This window comes from Mobula hypostoma (assembly GCF_963921235.1).
Source record: "Mobula hypostoma chromosome 4 unlocalized genomic scaffold, sMobHyp1.1 SUPER_4_unloc_1, whole genome shotgun sequence".
NCBI lineage: Eukaryota > Metazoa > Chordata > Chondrichthyes > Myliobatiformes > Myliobatidae > Mobula > Mobula hypostoma.
Window position 1 is genome coordinate 93,484 of NW_026948111.1, and position 16,534 is coordinate 110,017.

Genomic DNA, 16,534 nt, shown 5'->3' on the forward strand with positions numbered 1-16,534 from the left:
CAAGACTAACGGATGCCTTTATTTCCCTTTCAGGGTTCTTTTGAAGACCGTGACCTGGAATTACACACAGACTTTGGTTCTTTGCTGGAATGGGACCCGTTCTCGGGGTTTCAGGACCAGCCATTGTTCAGTGCGCCAAGGGTTTGGCCTGAGAGGCGGCCTTGTGTTTGGAAGCCTAAGATCTCGGGGCTCTGGAGACAGGCAGATCGAGGGTCAGTGTCACGGCAAGAGACTCGTGTGTCCTCAGGGAGGCCAGAAAATCTTTCGCTGTGGGCCCGAAGACCTGAGATCTTTGCGGTCTTCAGGCATAGAGCTCGTAAAAACCGATGAAACAGACTTTTTAGCATCGTAAACCAGCGAGTTGTTGTTATGTCTCCCACTCACTGTGAAAATGGGGGACACCTCCCTCTTCCTTACCAGGGAGAGAGAGAGAAAACCTGTGGTTTGTTGAATGCTGGATGAAATGCAATAGTCTTTGGGGAAACTGCAAGGTCTGTGTCTTTGCTATCGCCTGGATCACACTCGTGCTTGGTAGTGGGTGTGTTTTTCTTGCCGGAGGGGATATTGTTGCCACGTTGACGCTTATGCGCGGGAGGGAGGACTGGGGATACTTTGGGGTTCTCACATTTAACTGTCGTTCATTCTTTGGGGCACTTCTCTGTCTTCGTGGATGTTTGTGAAGAAAAAGCATTTCAGGATGTATATTATATACATTTCTCAGACATTAAATTAAACCATTGATCCTTTGAGGCAGCTTTTATTGCCCTTTTAGGCTGCCTTGAGGTCCAGCAGACTGTTCCAGAGATGTGGAAGAACCTCATCATGGAGTGAACTGCCAACCTGTTACACTGGCAGATAGCTGGAATATGATTTCACACCAAGATATTTACAAGTATTATTGAGGTGACGGGACTGTGGATAAGATAAGCAAGATGACAGCAGACAATGTGGAGAAATGTGAAGGAGGAAACAGACTCCTACAGACTAGTTGTTCACATGAGGGGCTGGATGGTGATGATGTTTAAGTCACTGAGCCCACCAGACACCTACAGCTGCTGACTACTGAAAAAATATATAATTATATCCATACATATAAATATGTACACGCATATACATGTGTATATGCATATGTGTGTAACATACACACTTATTACACAGTGCAATTTATATTTTTTTTATGTACTGCTGCTGCAAAACTACAAATTTCACAAAATATGTCAGTGACATTAAACCTGTTTGTGGGACCAAGACTGTTTCTGTTCAGAGACCGAATACAGGAATGAATTCTTTACTGTGGTGGTGAGGAAATACCCAGCGTACTGTGGAGTTATTTTTCCATTCTGTGGGTGTTTTGCATGTTCTCCACACTCATGCTGGGATGCTGCTCTCTGGTGTAAGACCTGCAAGGCCAGGGCGTCCTGAAGAACCAGACAGCACAGACACAGACCTTCTGGCCCACCATCTGCATGGCAGCACCAAGTACGGAAGTATGAAAGAAAACTCTTCCAGGAGTGAACCCACAGTCAATGTCCCTGCTCACATCCCACGTCCTTAGATTCTCTTCAGGTCAGCTGATGAGATACTTAGACATTTTTAACGTCTCCTTGCTTCAAGCACACTATCACCCTGCTACCCAAGGAAAACAAGACAACAGGCCTCAACAATTACCACCCAGTGGCCCTGATATCTACCATCATGAAGTGCTTCAAGAGAATGGTCATGGCATGCATCAACTCTCAGACAAGCCCAACCCACGGCAATTTGTCTACTACAGCAGACACCGTCTCCCCGGCCCTACATTCACTTCTGCAGTATCTAGACAGTAAAGACACTTCTATTAGATTATTGCTTATTGACGACAGCTCCACTTTCAATACTATAATTCCAAGCAAACTCATCACCAAACTCTGAGACCTGGCGGTCAACATCTCCCTCTGTGACTTTCTGACCAACAGACCGACATCACCAAGGATAGGCAGCAAACCTCTCCCACAGTTATCCTCAACACTGGTCCTCCACAAGGCTGTGTCTGCAGCCCCTACTTTACTCCCTATACACTCATAACTGCGACGCCAGATTTCTGCTCTAACTCCATCTATAAGTTTGCAGATGGTGGGCTGTAATGGTCAGGATCTCAACTGTGAGTCGGAGTACAGACAGGAGATCGAGAGCTTAGTGACAAGATGCTATAATAACCTTGCTCTCAATGTCAGCAAAACAAAAAAGCTGGTTGTTGAAGGGGAGGGGGGCAATGCATATGCTGAGGTTGAGAAGGTTGACAGCTTCATGTTCCTACGTGTGAACATACTGATAGCCTGACCTGGTCCTGGTCCTGGTCCAACTACACTGATGTCACAGGCAAGAAAGCTCACCAGTGCCTCTACTTTCGCAGAAGGTTGAAGAAATTCAATGGGTCCAGTTTGACCTTGACCAATATTTATTGATGCACCATAGAGAACATCACAGCTTGGTACAACTGCTCTATAAGATGAGGAGAGGCATTGATCATGTGGATAGTCAGAGGCTTTTTCCCAGGGTTGAAGTGGCGAGCACGAGAGGGCACAGGTTTAAGGTGCTGGAAGCAGGTACAGAGGGGAAGTCAGGGGTAAGATTTTTTTTTTTTTTACACAGAGAGCAGTGAGTGCATGGGATGGGCTGCCAGCGGTGGTGGTGGAGACGGATACGATAGGGTCTTTTCAGAGACTCTTCGACAGGTACATGGAACTCAGAAAAATAGAGGGCTATGGGTAACCCTAGGTAATTTCTAATGTAAGAACATGTTTGGCACAGCTTTGTGGGCTGAAGGGCCTGTGTTTTGCTGTAGGGTTTCTATGTTTCTAACTGTGTCCACAAGAAACTGCAGAGAAAACAGCCTTCCCTCCATAGACTCTGTCTACACGTCTCACTGTCTCAGTAAAGAAGCCAGCAAAATCAATTATCTCACCCACACTGAATATATTCTGTTCTCCCTTCTCTCATCAGGGAGATGCAAAAGTCCTGAAAGCACATACCACCAGGTTCAATAACAGCTTCTATTCCACTCTCGTAAGACTTCTGAAAAGTCTGCGAGTACAAAACGACCTGCCCATCTACCTTGCACCATATTATCCACCCACATGCACTTTCTCTGAAATGTTACACTTTACAAACATCAAACATTACGGACATAAAACATTTGGCCCATGATGTAGTGCTGGCCTTCTAACCTACTCTGAGATCAATCTGAATCCTTCCCTTCCACATAGCCCTAAATCTTTCTACCATCTATGTGCCTACCGAGAAGTCTCTAACCTACCTGCGTCGACCAACAGCCCTGACAGGGCATTCCACACACTGACCACTCCGGGTAACGAACCTCCCTCTGACATCTCTGCTGTGTTCTCCTCCGCTCACAAGTTAGCTCTGTATAATTAACTCTATTGTTTTCCTCTGTCCCAGCTCACTGCAGTGTTCTAATGTACTGATCCGTGTCGACATGTTTTTCATTGTGTCTTGGTGAGAATAACAAATGACCAAAGTACCACCCTACACTGATCCGATTCAACAGCAACTGGTCTATGGCCTACGATGCCTTATTCAAGTGCTTTATCAGATAGTTCTTAATGATCTGCAAGGCTCTGCTTCCCCCACCCCCTCTGACATGAGCCAGAAAAAGCCCTTCGGCCCATCTAAACTGTGCTGAACCAATAACCTGCCCAGGCCCATTGACCTGAACCCAGTCCATGGCCCACCATAGCCCACTCATCCATGTACCTATCCAAATTTCCCTTAAATATTGAAATCAAATCCATATCCACCACTTCTGCTCACAGCCCGCTGAGTGAAGTTCCCCCTCAAGTTCCCCTTAAACATTTCACCATTGACTCTTAACCCATGTAGTCTCAGCCAAACTCATGGTAAAAAGCCTGCTTGCATTTACCCTATCTATACCCCTCAGAGTTTTGTATACCTCTATCAAATCTTCCCTCCTTTTAGACGTTATGGAGAATAAAGTCCTAACTTGCTCAAACTTTTCCAATAACTCACAACATCAAGTCCCAGCAACATTCTTGTAAATTTTCCCTGCACTCTCGGACTCTTCCTGACATCTTTCCTGTAGGTAGGTGAGAGAACTGCACACCATACTCCATGTTTTGTTTTACCAACATCTTAAACAAATTCAACATAACATCCTGGTTTATGCCCTTCATAAACAGTGTAACATCACACGGACAGAGGGCACTGTGTACAGTCAGTGACGGGGTGCAATGATCACACTGACAGAGGGCACTGTGTATAGTCAGTGATGGGGTGTGACGGTCACACTGACAGGGAACTGTGTACAGTCAGTGACGGGGTGCAATGATCACACTGACAGAGGGCACTGTGTATAGTCAGTGATGGGGTGTGACGGTCACACTGACAGGGAACTGTGTACAGTCAGTGACGGGGTGCAATGATCACACTGACAGAGGGCACTGTGTACAGTCAGTGATGGGGTGTGACAGTCACACTGACAGGGAACTGTGTACAGTCAGTGACGGGGTGCAATGATCACACTGACAGAGGACACTGTGTATAGTCAGTGATGGGGTGTGACGTCACACTGACAGAGGGGACTGTATACAATCGGTGATGGGGTGTGACGGTCACACTGACAGAGGACACTGTGTACAGTCAGTGATGGGGTGCGACGGTCACACTGACAGGAGACTGTGTACAGTCAGTGATGGGGTGTGACGTCACACTGACAGAGGACTGTATACAATCGGTATTGGGGTGTGACGGTCACTGACAGGGGACTGTGTACAGTCGGTGATGGGGTGTGACGGTCACACTGACAAGAGACTGTGTACAGTCAGTGATGGGGTGTGACGTCACACTGACAGAGGGGACTGTATACAATCGGTATTGAGGTGTGACGGTCACTGACAGGGGATTGTGTACAGTCGGTGATGGGGTGCAATGATCACACTGACAGAGGGCACTGTGTACAGTCAGTGATAGGGTGTGACGTCACACTGACAGGGGACTGTGTACAGTCTGTGATGGGGTGCAATGATCACACTGACAGGGGACTGTGTACAGTCAGTGACGGGGTGTGACGTCACACTGACAGAGGGGACTGTATACAATCGGTGATGGGGTGCGACGGTCACTCTGACAGGGGACTGTGTACAGTCAGTGAAGGGGTGCAATGATCACACTGACAGAGGGGACTGTGTACAGTGGGTGATGGGGTGTGATAGTCACACTGACAAAGGAGACTGTACAGTCGGTGATGGGGTGTGACGGTCACACTGACAGACGGCACTGTGTACAGTCAGTGATGGGGTGTGATAGTCACACTAACAAAGGAGACTGTGTACAGTCGGTGATGGGGTGTGACGGTCACTCTGACAGACGGCACTGTGTACAGTCGGGGATGGGGTGTGATAGTCACACTGACAGGAGACTGTATAGTCATTGATGGGGTGTGATGCACATGCCCAGACACTGTGTACATGCAGTGATGGGGTGTAGTTGCCACACCGACAAAGAGGACTTTGGAGGAGTAGTGAGGGGGTTCATCCACATAGCCAGGGACTGTGAACAGGCAGTAATGGGGTGTGATGCACATGCCTAGGAACTGTGTACAGGCAGTAATGGAGTGTGATGGATAGGGACCGTGTACAAGCAGTGATGGGGTACAATGCACATGCCCAGGAACGGTGTACAGGCACTGATGCGGTGCAATTGTCACACTGACTGGGAGGAATGTGATCAAGCAGTGATGGGGTGTGATGCACATGCATAGGGGATGCGTACAGGCAGTGATGCGGTGTGGTTGTCACACTGAGAGCAGATACTTTTTCAGTTAGTGATCAGATGTAATTGTCTCACTGACAGAGGGAACCTATTCAAGCAGCAGTGGGGTGTGATGCACAGGAACTGTGTACAGGCAGTGATGGGATTGATGCACATGCCCAGAAACTGTACAGGCAGACTGCGACTGAAGCACAGACAGGGGGGCAGTCATGCACCACCTTTTTCGGCTTTGCTCCACGCTGCATGAAGGGAATGGTATAGGCAGAAGGTTAGTATGTGCTAGCCCACCGGTGAGACTGCCAGCACTCTGGAGCCTCACCCCACCACCCAGGAGCCGCGGGTCACTTGGCAAGGACCATATGTCAGCAGACTGCAACAGCACTCTGCACAATCAGCCAGCGGGGGGCTGAGATGAGGAGGTGGGCTTGAGGGAGTTTCAGAGCAGATGTGAGTGGGTGGGGAGAGGGCATTGGTTCGGATCCTGCTGGCAATGTCATGCCCAGCTCAGTGCCCCTGCACCACTCCGACAACCCCCTCACCTCTGAGTCAGCCACACTGTGCGGTCGGGTCATGGGGCTAGAGACCCTCTCCCCAAGGTAGAACCACACAACATCCAGTGGTTTTGTGGCCAACGATTCTGGTCACCGGGAGGTTTCTAACAATATTATTAGTTACGTTGCTTGGTTACCCCAGTGGGATACAATCCTGGTTTCTGGTCTGTCGTCCCATCTCCCGGACAGACTACCGGCAGGACAGAGGTTACACAGACAACAGGGGAACATGCACAAACCCTCGCCTACAGCCCGAGCGAGTCCTGTGGAAATTAAAAGCAGGCCTGCTCGCTGCCCACTGACCGTCAGAGCCCACTACTCACCAGTTTTGTGCTCTTAGGTGTCTCAGCAATCTCTGCAAAAGAGAAGGGAGAGAGGTGAGTGTGGTGATGCTGAACAGAGAGACCACTCACCCTGTTTGCCATGAGCTACCGTCAGCTCCGCCAGCACAAAGATGGGTAGACCATGCACCAGACCCTGCTGGCATCGAGCTGGCTAGACCCCTCACCAAACCCTGAGCTGGATGGACCCCTCACCAGACCCTGAGCTGGATGGACCCCTCACCAGACCCTGAGCTGGATGGACCCTCACCAGACCCTGAGTCCTGAGCTGGATGGACCCCTCACCAGACCCTGAGTCCTGAGCTGGATGGACCCCTCACCAGACCCTGAGCCCTGAGCTGGATGGACCCCTCACCAGACCCTGAGCTGGATGGACCCCTCACCAGACCCTGAACTGGATGGACCCTCACCAGACCCTGAGCTGGATGGACCCCTCACCAGACCCTGAGCTGGATGGACCCCTCACCAGACCCTGAATCCTGAGCTGGATGGACCCCTCACCAGACCCTGAGCCCTGAGCTGGATGGACCCCTCACTAGACCCTGAGATGGATGGACCCCTCACCAGACCCTGAGCCTTGAGCTGGATGGACCTCTCACCAGACCCTGAGCTGGATGGACCCTCACCAGACCCTGAGCTGGATGGACCCCTCACCAGATCCTGAGCTGGATGGACCCTCACCAGACCCTGAGCTGGATGGACCCTCACCAGACCCTGAGCCCTGAGCTGGCTGGATCCCTCACCAGACCCTGAGCCCTGAGCTGGACGGACCCCTCACCAGACCCTGAGCTGGATGGACCCCTCACCAGACCCTGAGCCCTGAGCTGGATGGACCCCTCACCAGACCCTGAGCCCTGAGCTGGATGGACCCCTCACCAGACCCTGAGCCCTGAGCTGGATGGACCCCTCACCAGATCCTGAGATGGATGGACCCCTCACCAGACCCTGAGATGGACGGACCCTCACCAGACCCTGAGCTGGATGGACCCTCACCAGACCCTGAGCTGGATGGACCCTCACCAGACCCTGAGCCCTGAGCTGGCTGGACCCCTCACCAGACCCTGAGCCCTGAGCTGGATGGACCCCTCACCAGACCCTGAGCTGGATGGACCCTCACTAGACACTGAGCTGGATGGACCCCTCACCAGACCCTGAGCTGGATGGACCCCTCACCAGACCCTGAGCTGGATGGACCCCTCACCAGACCCTGAGCTGGATGGACCCCTCACCAGACCCTGAGCTGGATGGACCCCTCACCAGACCCTGAGCCCTGAGCTGGATGGACCCCTCACCAGACCCTGAGCCCTGAGCTGGATGGACCCCTCACCAGACCCTGAGCCCTGAACTGGATGGACCTCTCACCAGACCCTGAGCTGGATGGACCCTCACCAGACCCTGAGCTGGATGGACCCCTCACCAGACCCTGAGATGGATGGACCCCTCACCAGATCCTGAGATGGATGGACCCCTCACCAGACCCTGAGCCCTGAGCTGGATGGACCCCTCACCAGACCCTGAGCCCTGAGCTGGATGGACCCCTCACCAGACCCTGAGCCCTGAGCTGGATGGACCCCTCACCAGACCCTGAGCCCTGAACTGGATGGACCTCTCACCAGACCCTGAGCTGGATGGACCCTCACCAGACCCTGAGCTGGATGGACCACTCACCAGACCCTGAGCTGGATGGACCCTCACCAGACCCTGAGCTGGATGGACCCCTCACCAGACCCTGAGCTGGATGGATCCCTCACCAGACCCTGAGCTGGATGGACCCCTCACCAGACCCTGAGATGGATGGACCCCTCACCAGATCCTGAGATGGATGGACCCCTCACCAGACCCTGAGATGGATGGACCCCTCACCAGACCCTGAGATGGACGGACCCTCACCAGACCCTGAGCTGGATGGACCCTCACCAGACCCTGAGCTGGATGGACCCCTCACCAGACCCTGAGATGGATGGACCCCTCACCAGATCCTGAGATGGATGGACCCCTCACCAGACCCTGAGCTGGATGGACCCCTCACCAGACCCTGAACTGGATGGACCCTCACCAGAGCCTGAGCTGGATGGACCCCTCACCAGACCCTGAATCCTGAGCTGGATGGACCCCTCACCAGACCCTGAGCCCTGAGCTGGATGGACCCCTCACCAGACCCTGAGATGGATGGACCCCTCACCAGACCCTGAGCCTTGAGCTGGATGGACCTCTCACCAGACCCTGAGCTGGATGGACCCTCACCAGACCCTGAGCAGGATGGACCCCTCACCAGATCCTGAGCTGGATGGACCCTCACCAGACCCTGAGCTGGATGGACCCTCACCAGACCCTGAGCCCTGAGCTGGCTGTACCCCTCACCAGACCCTGAGCCCTGAGCTGGATGGACCCCTCACCAGACCCTGAGCCCTGAGCTGGATGGACCCCTCACCAGATCCTGAGATGGATGGACCCCTCACCAGACCCTGAGATGGACGGACCCTCACCAGACCCTGAGCTGGATGGACCCTCACCAGACCCTGAGCTGGATGGACCCTCACCAGACCCTGAGCCCTGAGCTGGCTGGACCCCTCACCAGACCCTGAGCCCTGAGCTGGATGGACCCCTCACCAGACCCTGAGCTGGATGGACCCTCACCAGACCCTGAGCTGGATGGACCCTCACTAGACACTGAGCTGGATGGACCCCTCACCAGACCCTGAGCTGGATGGACCCCTCACCAGACCCTGAGCTGGATGGACCCCTCACCAGACCCTGAGCTGGATGGACCCCTCACCAGACCCTGAGCTGGATGGACCCCTCACCAGACCCTGAGCCCTGAGCTGGATGGACCCCTCACCAGACCCTGAGCCCTGAGCTGGATGGACCCCTCACCAGACCCTGAGCCCTGAGCTGGATGGACCCCTCACCAGACCCTGAGATGGATGGACCCATCACCAGACCCTGAGCCCTGAACTGGATGGACCTCTCACCAGACCCTGAGCTGGATGGACCCTCACCAGACCCTGAACTGGATGGACCCCTCACCAGACCCTGAGATGGATGGACCCCTCACCAGATCCTGAGATGGATGGACCCCTCACCAGACCCTGAGCCCTGAGCTGGATGGACCCCTCACCAGACCCTGAGCCCTGAGCTGGATGGACCCCTCACCAGACCCTGAGCCCTGAGCTGGATGGACCCCTCACCAGACCCTGAGATGGATGGACCCCTCACCAGACCCTGAGCCCTGAACTGGATGGACCTCTCACCAGACCCTGAGCTGGATGGACCCTCACCAGACCCTGAGCTGGATGGACCCCTCACCAGACCCTGAGATGGATGGACCCCTCACCAGATCCTGAGATGGATGGACCCCTCACCAGACCCTGAGATGGATGGACCCCTCACCAGACCCTGAGATGGACGGAGCCTCACCAGACCCTGAGCTGGATGGACCCTCACCAGACCCTGAGCTGGATGGACCCTCACCAGACCCTGAGCTGGATGGACCCCTCACCAGACCCTGAGCTGGATGGACCCTCACCAGACCCTGAGCCCTGAGCTGGATGGACCCCTGACCAGACCCTGAGATGGATGGACCACTCACCAGATCCTGAGATGGATCGACCCCTCACCAGACCCTGAGATGGATGGACCCCTCACCAGATCCTGAGCTGGATGGACCCCTCACCAGACCCTGAGCCCTGAGCTGGATGGACCCCTCACCAGACCCTGAGATGGATGGACCCCTCACCAGACCCTGAGCCCTGAACTGGATGGACCTCTCACCAGACCCTGAGCTGGATGGACCCTCACCAGACCCTGAGCTGGATGGACCCCTCACCAGACCCTGAGCTGGATGGACCCCTCACCAGACCCTGAGCCCTGAGCTGGATGGACCCCTCACCAGACCCTGAGCCCTGAGCTGGATGGACCCCTCACCAGACCCTGAGCCCTGAGCTGGATGGACCCCTCACCAGACCCTGAGCCCTGAGCTGGATGGACCCCTCACCAGACCCTGAGATGGATGGACCCCTCACCAGACCCTGAGCCCTGAACTGGATGGACCTCTCACCAGACCCTGAGCTGGATGGACCCTCACCAGACCCTGAGCTGGATGGACCCCTCACCAGACCCTGAGCTGGATGGACCCTCACCAGACCCTGAGCTGGATGGACCCCTCACCAGACCCTGAGCTGGATGGACCCCTCACCAGACCCTGAGCTGGATGGACCCCTCACCAGACCCTGAGATGGATGGACCCCTCACCAGATCCTGAGATGGATGGACCCCTCACCAGACCCTGAGATGGATGGACCCCTCACCAGACCCTGAGATGGACGGACCCTCACCAGACCCTGAGCTGGATGGACCCTCACCAGACCCTGAGCTGGATGGACCCCTCACCAGACCCTGAGATGGATGGACCCCTCACCAGATCCTGAGATGGATGGACCCCTCACCAGACCCTGAGATGGATGGACCCCTCACCAGACCCTGAGATGGACGGAGCCTCACCAGACCCTGAGCTGGATGGACCCTCACCAGACCCTGAGCTGGATGGACCCTCACCAGACCCTGAGCTGGATGGACCCTCACCAGACCCTGAGCTGGATGGACCCCTCACCAGACCCTGAGCTGGATGGACCCTCACCAGACCCTGAGCCCTGAGCTGGATGGACCCCTGACCAGACCCTGAGATGGATGGACCACTCACCAGATCCTGAGATGGATCGACCCCTCACCAGACCCTGAGATGGATGGACCCCTCACCAGATCCTGAGCTGGATGGACCCCTCACCAGACCCTGAGCCCTGAGCTGGATGGACCCCTCACCAGACCCTGAGATGGATGGACCCCTCACCAGACCCTGAGCCCTGAACTGGATGGACCTCTCACCAGACCCTGAGCTGGATGGACCCTCACCAGACCCTGAGCTGGATGGACCCCTCACCAGACCCTGAGCTGGATGAACCCCTCACCAGACCCTGAGCCCTGAGCTGGATGGACCCCTCACCAGACCCTGAGCCCTGAGCTGGATGGACCCCTCACCAGACCCTGAGCCCTGAGCTGGATGGACCCTTCACCAGACCCTGAGATGGATGGACCCCTCACCAGACCCTGAGCCCTGAACTGGATGGACCTCTCACCAGACCCTGAGCTGGATGGACCCTCACCAGACCCTGAGCTGGATGGACCCCTCACCAGACCCTGAGCTGATGGACCCTCACCAGACCCTGAGCTGGATGGACCGCTCACCAGACCCTGAGCTGGATGGACCCCTCACCAGACCCTGAGCTGGATGGACCCCTCACCAGACCCTGAGCTGGATGGACACCTCACCAGATCCTGAGATGGATGGACCCCTCACCAGACCCTGAGCTGGATGGACCCCTCACCAGACCCTGAGCTGGATGGACCCCTCACCAGACCCTGAGATGGATGGACCCCTCACCAGATCCTGAGATGGATGGACCCCTCACCAGACCCTGAGATGGATGGACCCCTCACCAGACCCTGAGATGGACGGAGCCTCACCAGACCCTGAGCTGGATGGACCCTCACCAGACCCTGAGCTGGATGGACCCTCACCAGACCCTGAGCTGGATGGACCCCTCACCAGACCCTGAGCTGGATGGACCCTCACCAGACCCTGAGCTGGATGGACCCCTGACCAGACCCTGAGATGGATGGACCACTCACCAGATCCTGAGATGGATGGACCCCTCACCAGACCCTGAGATGGATGGACCCCTCACCAGACCCTGAGATGGATGGACCCTCACCAGATCCTGAGCCCTGAGCTGGCTGGACCCCTCACCAGACCCTGAGCCCTGAGCTGGATGGACCCCTCACCAGACCCTGAGCTGGATGGACCCTCACCACACCAGACCCTGAGCCCTGAACTGGATGGACCTCTCACCAGACCCTGAGCTGGATGGACCCTCACCAGACCCTGAGCTGGATGGACCCCTCACCAGACCCTGAGCTGGATGGACCCCTCACCAGACCCTGAGCCCTGAGCTGGATGGACCCCTCACCAGACCCTGAGCCCTGAGCTGGATGGACCCCTCACCAGACCCTGAGCCCTGAGCTGGATGGACCCCTCACCAGACCCTGAGCCCTGAGCTGGATGGACCCCTCACCAGACCCTGAGATGGATGGACCCCTCACCAGACCCTGAGCCCTGAACTGGATGGACCTCTCACCAGACCCTGAGCTGGATGGACCCTCACCAGACCCTGAGCTGGATGGACCCCTCACCAGACCCTGAGCTGGATGGACCCTCACCAGACCCTGAGCTGGATGGACCCCTCACCAGACCCTGAGCTGGATGGACCCCTCACCAGACCCTGAGCTGGATGGACCCCTCACCAGACCCTGAGATGGATGGACCCCTCACCAGATCCTGAGATGGATGGACCCCTCACCAGACCCTGAGATGGATGGACCCCTCACCAGACCCTGAGCTGGATGGACCCTCACCAGACCCTGAGCCCTGAGCTGGCTGGACCCCTCACCAGACCCTGAGCCCTGAGCTGGAGAGATGGATGGACCCTCACCAGACCCTGAGCTGGATGGACCCTCACCAGACCCTGAGCCCTGAGCTGGCTGGACCCCTCACCAGACCCTGAGCTGGATGGACCCCTCACCAGACCCTGAGCTGGATGGACCCCTCACCAGACCCTGAGCTGGATGGACCCTCACCAAGATCCTGAGATGGATCGACCCCTCACCAGACCCTGAGATGGATGGACCCCTCACCAGACCCTGAGCTGGATGGACCCCTCACCAGACCCTGAGCCCTGAGCTGGATGGACCCCTCACCAGACCCTGAGCTGGATGGACCCCTCACCAGACCCTGAGCTGGATGGACCCCTCACCAGACCCTGAGCTGGATGGACCCCTTGGACCCCTCACCAGACCCTGAGCTGGATGGACCCCTCACCAGACCCTGAGATGGATGGACCCCTCACCAGACCCTGAGATGGAGAGCTGGATGGACCCCTCACCAGACCCTGAGATGGATGGACCACTCACCAGATCCTGAGATGGATGGACCCCTCACCAGACCCTGAGATGGATGGACCCCTCACCAGACCCTGAGATGGATGGACCCTCACCAGACCCTGAGCCCTGAGCTGGCTGGACCCCTCACCAGACCCTGAGCCCTGAGCTGGATGGACCCCTCACCAGACCCTGAGCTGGATGGACCCTCACCAGACCCTGAGCTGGATGGACCCCTCACCAGACCCTGAGCTGGATGGACCCCTCACCAGACCCTGAGCTGGATGGACCCCTCACCAGACCCTATCCTGAAATGGATGGAAGCTGGCTGGACCCCTCACCAGACCCTGAGCCCTGAGCTGGATGGACCCCTCACCAGACCCTGAGCTGGATGGACCCTCACCAGACCCTGAGCTGGATGGACCCTCACCAGACCCTGAGCTGGATGGACCCTCACCAGACCCTGAGCTGGATGGACCCCTCACCAGACCCTGAGCCCTGAGCTGGATGGACCCCTCATCAGACCCTGAGATGGATGGACCCCTCACCAGACTCTGAGCCCTGAACTGGATGGACCTCTCACCAGACCCTGAGCTGGATGGACCCTCACCAGACCCTGAGCTGGATGGACCCCTCACCAGACCCTGAGCTGGATGGACCCCTCACCAGACCCTGAGCTGGATGGACCCCTCACCAGACCCTGAGCCCTGAGCTGGATGGACCCCTCACCAGACCCTGAGCTGGATGGACCCCTCACCAGACCCTGAGCTGGATGGACCCCTCACCAGACCCTGAGATGGATGGACCCCTCACCAGACCCTGAGCCCTGAACTGGATGGACCTCTCACCAGACCCTGAGCTGGATGGACCCTCACCAGACCCTGAGCTGGATGGACCCCTCACCAGACCCTGAGCTGATGGACCCTCACCAGACCTTGAGCTGGATGGACCCCTCACCAGACCCTGAGCTGGATGGACCCTCACCAGACCCTGAGCCCTGAGCTGGATGGACCCCTGACCAGACCCTCAGATGGATGGACCACTCACCAGATCCTGAGATGGATGGACCCCTCACCAGACCCTGAGATGGATGGACCCCTCACCAGACCCTGAGCTGGATGGACCCTCACCAGACCCTGAGCCCTGAGCTGGCTGGACCCCTCACCAGACCCTGAGCCCTGAGCTGGATGGACCCCTCACCAGACCCTGAGCTGGATGGACCCTCACCAGACCCTGAGCTGGATGGACCCTCACCAGACCCTGAGCTGGATGGACCCCTCACCAGACCCTGAGCTCTGAGCTGGATGGACCCCTCACCAGACCCTGAGATGGATGGACCCCTCACCAGATCCTGAGATGGATGGACCCCTCACCAGATCCTGAAATGGATGGACCCTCACCAGACCCTGAGATGGATGGACCCCTCATCAGACCCTGAGATGGATGGACCCTCACCAGACCCTGAGCTGGATGGACCCTCACCGGACCCTGAGCCCTGAGCTGGCTGGACCCCTCACCAGACCCTGAGCTGGATGGACCCCTCACCAGACCCTGAGCTGGATGGACCCCTCACCAGACCCTGAGCTGGATGGACCCCTCACTAGACCCTGAGATGGATGGACCCTCATCAGACCCTGAGCTGGATGGATCCTCACCAGACCCTGAGATGGATGGACCCCTCACCAGACCCTGAGCTGGATGGAGCCTCACCTGACCCTGAGCCCTGAGATGGATGGACCCCTCACCAGACCCTGAGCTGGTTGGACCCCTCACCAGACCCTGAGCTCGATGGACCCCTCACCAGACCCTGAGCTGGATGGACCCTCACCAGACGCTGAGCTGGATGGACCCTCACCAGACGCTGAGCTGGATGGACCCTCACCAGACACTGAGCTGGATGGACCCTTCACCAGACCCTGAGCTGGATGGACCCTCACCAGACCCTGAGCTGGATGGACCCTCACCAGACCCTGAGCTGGATGGACCCTCACCAGACCCTGAGCTGGATGGACCCCTCACCAGACCCTGAGCCCTGAGCTGGATGGACCCCTCATCAGACCCTGAGATGGATGGACCCCTCACCAGACTCTGAGCCCTGAACTGGATGGACCTCTCACCAGACCCTGAGCTGGATGGACCCTCACCAGACCCTGAGCTGGATGGACCCCTCACCAGACCCTGAGCTGGATGGACCCCTCACCAGACCCTGAGCTGGATGGACCCCTCACCAGACCCTGAGCCCTGAGCTGGATGGACCCCTCACCAGACCCTGAGCTGGATGGACCCCTCACCAGACCCTGAGCTGGATGGACCCCTCACCAGACCCTGAGATGGATGGACCCCTCACCAGACCCTGAGCCCTGAACTGGATGGACCTCTCACCAGACCCTGAGCTGGATGGACCCTCACCAGACCCTGAGCTGGATGGACCCCTCACCAGACCCTGAGCTGATGGACCCTCACCAGACCTTGAGCTGGATGGACCCCTCACCAGACCCTGAGCTGGATGGACCCTCACCAGACCCTGAGCCCTGAGCTGGATGGACCCCTGACCAGACCCTGAGATGGATGGACCACTCACCAGATCCTGAGATGGATGGACCCCTCACCAGACCCTGAGATGGATGGACCCCTCACCAGACCCTGAGCTGGATGGACCCTCACCAGACCCTGAGCCCTGAGCTGGCTGGACCCCTCACCAGACCCTGAGCCCTGAGCTGGATGGACCCCTCACCAGACCCTGAGCTGGATGGACCCTCACCAGACCCTGAGCTGGATGGACCCTCACCAGACCCTGAGCTGGATGGACCCCTCACCAGACCCTGAGCTCTGAGCTGGATGGACCCCTCACCAGACCCTGAGATG

General features: G+C 56.9%; 1 protein-coding gene across 5 annotated transcripts in view; it reads right to left on the reverse strand.

Annotated features, from left to right (window-relative positions):
• LOC134341100 (dynactin subunit 1-like) overlaps positions 1–16,534 on the reverse strand; it is a 114,644-nt gene that overhangs the window by 28,232 nt on the left and 69,878 nt on the right. For 3 of the 5 annotated variants that reach the window (XM_063038853.1, XM_063038852.1, XM_063038857.1), the window contains exons 4-5: positions 6,662–6,693; positions 6,006–6,026 (exon numbers count right to left, since the gene is read on the reverse strand). In XM_063038853.1, coding sequence (XP_062894923.1) covers positions 6,006–6,026; positions 6,662–6,693 — 53 coding nt within the window. The remainder of the gene's footprint in view (positions 1–6,005; positions 6,027–6,661; positions 6,694–16,534) is intronic. The other 2 variants (XM_063038855.1, XM_063038856.1) reach the window with 1 other exon arrangement.